The following is a 5,696-nucleotide window of genomic DNA, read 5'->3' on the forward strand; positions in this document are numbered from 1 at the left end:
GGCCCAGAGTTCAAGCCCCACGACCGACAAAAAAAAAAAAAAAGAAAGAAAGAAAGGAAGATGAGGGGCTGGGCAGGTGGCTCAGTGGTAGAACGTTTGCCTTGCATGCATGAGGCCCTGGGTTCAATTCCTCAGCACCCCATAAGCAGAAAAAAAAAAAGCCAGAAGTAGCGCTGTGGCTCCAGTGGTAGAGCGCTAGCCTTGAGCTGAAGAGCTGAGGGACAGCGCCCAGGCCCAGAGTTCAGGCCCCATAACCGGACCCCCCCCCCGCAAAAAAAAAGGAAGGAAGATGAGGCTGGGTGCCAGTGGCCCATGCCTGTGATCCTAAGCTACTCAGGAGGCTGAGACTTGAGGATCGAGGTTCAAAGCCAGCCCAAGCAGGAAAGTCTATGAGACTCTTATCTCCAATTAACCACCATAAAACCAGAAGTGTTGCCGTGGCTCAAGTGGTAGAGCACTCGCCTTGAGCTGAAGAGCTGAGGGACAACACCCAGGCCCAGAGTTCAAGCCCCACAACCGACTAAAATAAAAAGGAAGGGAAATGATATTCTAGAGAGGCTACTAGCAAACATCTTTAACCCAGCACTTGGGAGCCAGAAGTAGGAGAACCAAGAGTTTGAAGTCTACTTGGGCAAATTAACAAAAATGGAAGAGCAAGCTATCCCAGTCTTAGGACTACTTAGATAAAAATAATACCAACCTTCTGGTAGTGCAATGGATTATCAATGGCATATGACAATGTCGAGATAAAATTTGGCTTTGTAATCAGCGACGCACACTCCTGAATCAGAAACTGTGTCTTTAAAAATAAAAAAAAAATGAATTGCTATTAGCACTGACTGATCATCACCTTACACAAATAAAGCACAGGATCTCAAAACATTAAAGAACGATTTCATGCTGCATACTATTTATCAAAATCAATTCTATGAAAACAATTTTTTTAAATGAGCCATTATCTTAACTGTAAGTTATTAACTGAAAGAAGCCAATCCGGAAAGGCTATACCTTATGATTCCAACTATAGAGCTTTCTATAAAAGGCAAAACAGTGGTGACAATAAAACATTAGGGCTAGAAAGAAGGAAAAAAAAAAAAACAGGAGGAAAGGGTTTTTAGGTCAGTGAAACTCTTAAGATATGCTGCCATAATGGTGGATATTTCTTATTCAACATTTCTCAAAACCCAGAGAATGTACACTGAGTAAGCACTAATGTAGAGTGATATTTAGAGTCAATGTAAAGAAAAAACATTGTGAATTGAAAAGCAGGTAAGTGATAGTAATTTGAGGACATAGGAAATCTAGTTTTAGACCAATTATAGTCTATTCATGCTTATAGAAATTTTTTAAAAGGATGAAAGTATTATCTTAAGTAGTCATACAAATGGGTTTCAGCACATGCACGCTGGTACTGGGACCTGAACTCAGTCATGCAGCTTTTTTTGCTCAAGGCTAGAACTCTTCCACTTGACCACAACTCCACTTCTGGCTTTTTCATAGCTAAGAGATAAGAATCTTAAGGAGCTGGGCACTAGTGTTTCATACCTGTAATCCTACCTACTCAGGAGGCTGAGGTCTGAGGATTGAAGTTCAAAGCCAACCCGGGCAAGAATGTCCGTGAGACTCTTATCTTCAATAAACTATTAGAAAACTGGAAGTGGCACTGTGGCTCAAGTGATAGAGCACTTGCCTTGAGTTGAAGAGCTGAGAGACAGCACCCAGGCCCAGAGTTCAAGCCCCACAACCAACAACAACAACAACAACAAAAAAGAATCTTATGGACTGTTTTGCTCAAGCTAGTTTCAAACTGTGATCCTCACATCTCAGCCTCATGAGTAACTGGGATTAGAGTTATAAGCAACCAGCACCCTGCTAAATACAATGTATGTTGATCAATGTCACCTCTTTCATGTCTCCCCAATCTTTCCCAACTCTACTGAAGTCCTGAAGTTATGTCATTATACACTTCTTGATTGATGGGTATCATATACTGTTACATATATGTAGATATATTATGCATGTGTTATAAACAATATATGATTTGTATATCTTGTATGTGTGTGTGTATATCTACATATATTTGTCCTTATTCTAGATCAGTCATTACTTGACTTACTATCTCAGAATCAACCTTCCACCAACTAACTCATCAGCCTTTCTTTGAAAAGATTCTAATTGGGCAAAACTGATCAAGATGCACTGTACACATAAACTGACATGTATAGATGCTCCTTTGTACTATAGTTCATAAAAAATAACACCTATAAGCAAAAAAAGAAAAAAGTCAGTTCTTGGAAAATTCTATTAAACTATTCATCATCTATTATCAACAAGTATTAAACCAAAGCTTCCACAAAACAGAGTTCATGTTGGGTGCTGGTGGCTTATACCTGTAATCCTAAGCTACTCAGGAGGCTGAGATCTAAAGATTGTGGTTCAAAGCTAGCCCAGGCAGTCAAACTCTGGGAGACTCTTATCTCCAATTCATCACCAGAAAACTGGAATAGGCACTATGGCTCAAAGTGGGAGAGCACTTGCCTTGAGCGAAAAAGCTCAGGGACAGTGCCCCGGACTTGAGTTCAAGCCTCACAACAACCCCCCCCCAAAAAAAGTGTTCATTAATAAGATACAAACAATACTGCGATTAACTGTTATAAAATTAATAAGCCAAAAAGACTCAATTCACACAAGAAATACCTTCTATGCTTTACTAGTCAAGCAATACACCCCATTCCGCTTTTTCTCAGGCAGGTACAGGTCTGACACCAGCAGTTTAATTTTAAATTAATAGCTCTGATGGTTTACAGCCAAGCAAAAAGAAGAGAATAGAAAAAGGGAAATGTCCTCAGTATCATTTATTTAACCAGAGATGATTTCCTGGATGCTATTTTCTAACATACATTATACACAAAATTGCAACTGACTGAACAATTAAGAGCTTTGGACATGAGCTGGGATGTAGCTCAGTGGCAAAGCGCTTGCCTAGCAAGTAAAATGTCCTGGGTTCGATCCCCAGTACCAAAAAAAAAAGAAAAGAAAAGACAAAAAAAAATACAGTTTAAAAAAAAAAAACCCAAACAAAAAAAAGAGCTTTGGACATAAGCTTTGTAAATCCCAAATACCTGATGAAAATCTTTGCCACTGCTTTTACCATCGCCACTGAAATCAACATGTGAAAATAGGCAGCGTAATAAATGCCTGTCTGCCTCAGGACCGTGCCGATTCACAATCTGCAAAGAACAAAAATGTAAGGTTAAAGGAAGAGTTACACACACACACACACACGTACGTACGTACGTACATACGTACATACATACATACATATATATATATATAATAGCTAGCCTTGAGCTGAAGAGCTGAGGGACAGCACCTAGGCCCAAAGTTCAGGCCCCACGACCAGCAAAAAAAAAAAAAAAAAAAAGTTTTATCCTTAAATTTCTAGGTATGATTATCGATTTAAGTTAAATATAGGGAAGAGGTACAAACACTAAAATTAAGATGTTATTTACTTTTCATAAAGATTAAATATAGTACAAGTTGAACCTATGGTAAAGAACATTAATTTTTTTTAACTGCAAGTCAAAAAATTTCAACAGAGGGGCTGGGGAGGTGGCTCAGTGGTAGAGCACTTGCCTTGCATGCCTGAGGCCCTGGGTTTGACTCCTCAGCACCACATAAGCAAAAAGAAAAAAAGCCGGAATTGGCGCTGTGGCTCAAGTGGTAGAGCGCTAGCCTTGAGCTGAAGAGCTGAAGGACAGTGCCCAGGCCCAGAGTTCAGGCCCCACGACAGGACCCGCCCCCCCAAAAAAAATTTCAACAGATAGTCCTCCAAGCATATTGAAACTAACACATGGAAAGGTATTCACTATTATTACTTTGTAAAATCAAAACAAGTTCACACACACAAGGATGGCTAAAAGCAAAAAGGAATGACTGTTTAGTAAGGATGAGGCGAAAATGGAACCCCATGTAATGCTCCTGGAAAAGAAAAATGCAGGACTTTACACAAGTCTGGGAGATCTTCAAAACATTAAAGACCGGGGCTGGGAAGGTGGCTCAGTGGTAGAGCACTTGCGTTGCATGCTCGAGGCCCTGGGTTCGATTCCTCAGACCCACATAAGCAAAAAGAAAAAAGCCAGAAGTGGCTCTGTGGCTCAAGTGGTAGGTAGAGTGCTAGCCTTGAGCTGAAGAGCTAAGAGACAGCGCCCAGGCCTAGAGTTCAGGCCCCACAACCGGACCAAAGAAAAAAAAAAAAAACATTAAAGACCAAAACAAAAGTTAAAGACAAGCTGAGGATATAGCTCAATAATAGTAGCGTACTACTTCACTAGCATGTGCAAGACCCTGTGCTTTACTCTCAAGCATGATAAATATGGATTAAGTAGCTCCATTAGGTGTATATTTATAGCAGCCAAAAAGTGAAAACAAACAAAACATAAATGTGCATTGAATAATGAACAGATAAAATGTGGATCACAGGTGGCTCATGCCTATAATCCTAGCTACTCAGGAGGTTCAGATCCAAGGATTGTGGTTCAAAGCCAGCCCAGGCAGGAAAGTCTGAGACTCCGCTGTGGCTCAAGTGGTAGAGTGCTCACCTTGAGCTGAAGAGCTGAGGGACAGCACCCAGGTCCTGAGTTCAAGCCCCGCAAACAATTAAAAAAGGGGGGGGGGGATGTAATATTAACAAAAATGGGATGAAATAAAAACACAAAATGGACAAATCTTTAAAGTAAAAGAAGGAATACACAAAACGCCACATATTAGATTCATTTTTACTAAATGTCTAGGATAGACAAATCCACAAAAGCCAAAAATACACTAAGGGTCAAGGACAGAAAAGATGAGAATTGAGAACGTCTGCTAAAAAGCAGAGTTTCTATGGGGCTGGGAAGGTGGCTCAGTGGTAGAGTGCTTGTCTCCCATGCATGAGGCCCTGGGTTCGATTCCTCAGCACCACATAAACAGAAAAAGCCAGAAGTAGGTGCTGTGGCTCAAGTGGTAAAGTGCTAGCCTTGAGCTGAAGAGATGAGGGTTCAGCACCCAAGCCCAGAGTTCAAACCCCACGACAGACAAAAAAAAAAAAAAAAAAATAGTTTCTATTTGCGTGATGAAATAGTCTGGTGATATTTACACACAACTTTAAATCAAAAATTGACAGGATGAACCATTTTTTTTTGGGGGGGGGTGGTGATGGGGCTTAAACCCTGGGCCTGAGTGCTGTCCCTCCACTCTTCAGCTCAAGGAGAGTGCTCTACCACTTGAGCCATGGTGCCACTTCCAGTTTACTGAGATAAGAGTCTCATGGACCATGATCCTCAGCTCTCAGCCTCCTGGGATAGCTAGGATTACCGGCGTGAGTCACCAGTGCCCAGCCTAAAGGGTGGGTTTTATGGCTTATGAATTAAAACCTCTTCTTGAAATGAGAAAAAAGTAGAACCAGTCTAAAACCAGATCATATTTCATTTTCAAGATAGAAAGGATTTCATTTTTAAGATAGAAATAAAAAGATGTGAATATCCTCAATGATTGGGGTAAGATCTCTAAAATTACACTGAACAAGCCAAGTGCCTATGGCTCATGCCTACATTCTAGCTTCTCACAAGGCTCAGATCTAAGAATAGCAGTTCAAAGCCAGAGACTTTCCTGTGATGGTAGCCTTGAGCGAAAGTGCTCAGAGACAGCACCCAGGC

At 40.9% G+C, this 5,696-nt stretch overlaps 1 protein-coding gene across 1 annotated transcript in view; it reads right to left on the reverse strand.

Annotated features, from left to right (window-relative positions):
• Cnot1 (CCR4-NOT transcription complex, subunit 1) overlaps positions 1 to 5,696 on the reverse strand; it is a 104,207-nt gene that overhangs the window by 79,730 nt on the left and 18,781 nt on the right. Inside the window, exons 3-4 of the mRNA XM_013012645.1 lie at positions 3,123 to 3,230; positions 701 to 799 (exon numbers count right to left, since the gene is read on the reverse strand). Of these exons, the coding sequence (XP_012868099.1) occupies positions 701 to 799; positions 3,123 to 3,230 (207 nt within the window). The remainder of the gene's footprint in view (positions 1 to 700; positions 800 to 3,122; positions 3,231 to 5,696) is intronic.

Source organism: Dipodomys ordii, unplaced genomic scaffold, assembly GCF_000151885.1.
Source record: "Dipodomys ordii isolate 6190 unplaced genomic scaffold, Dord_2.0 Scaffold18, whole genome shotgun sequence".
Taxonomy (NCBI): domain Eukaryota; kingdom Metazoa; phylum Chordata; class Mammalia; order Rodentia; family Heteromyidae; genus Dipodomys; species Dipodomys ordii.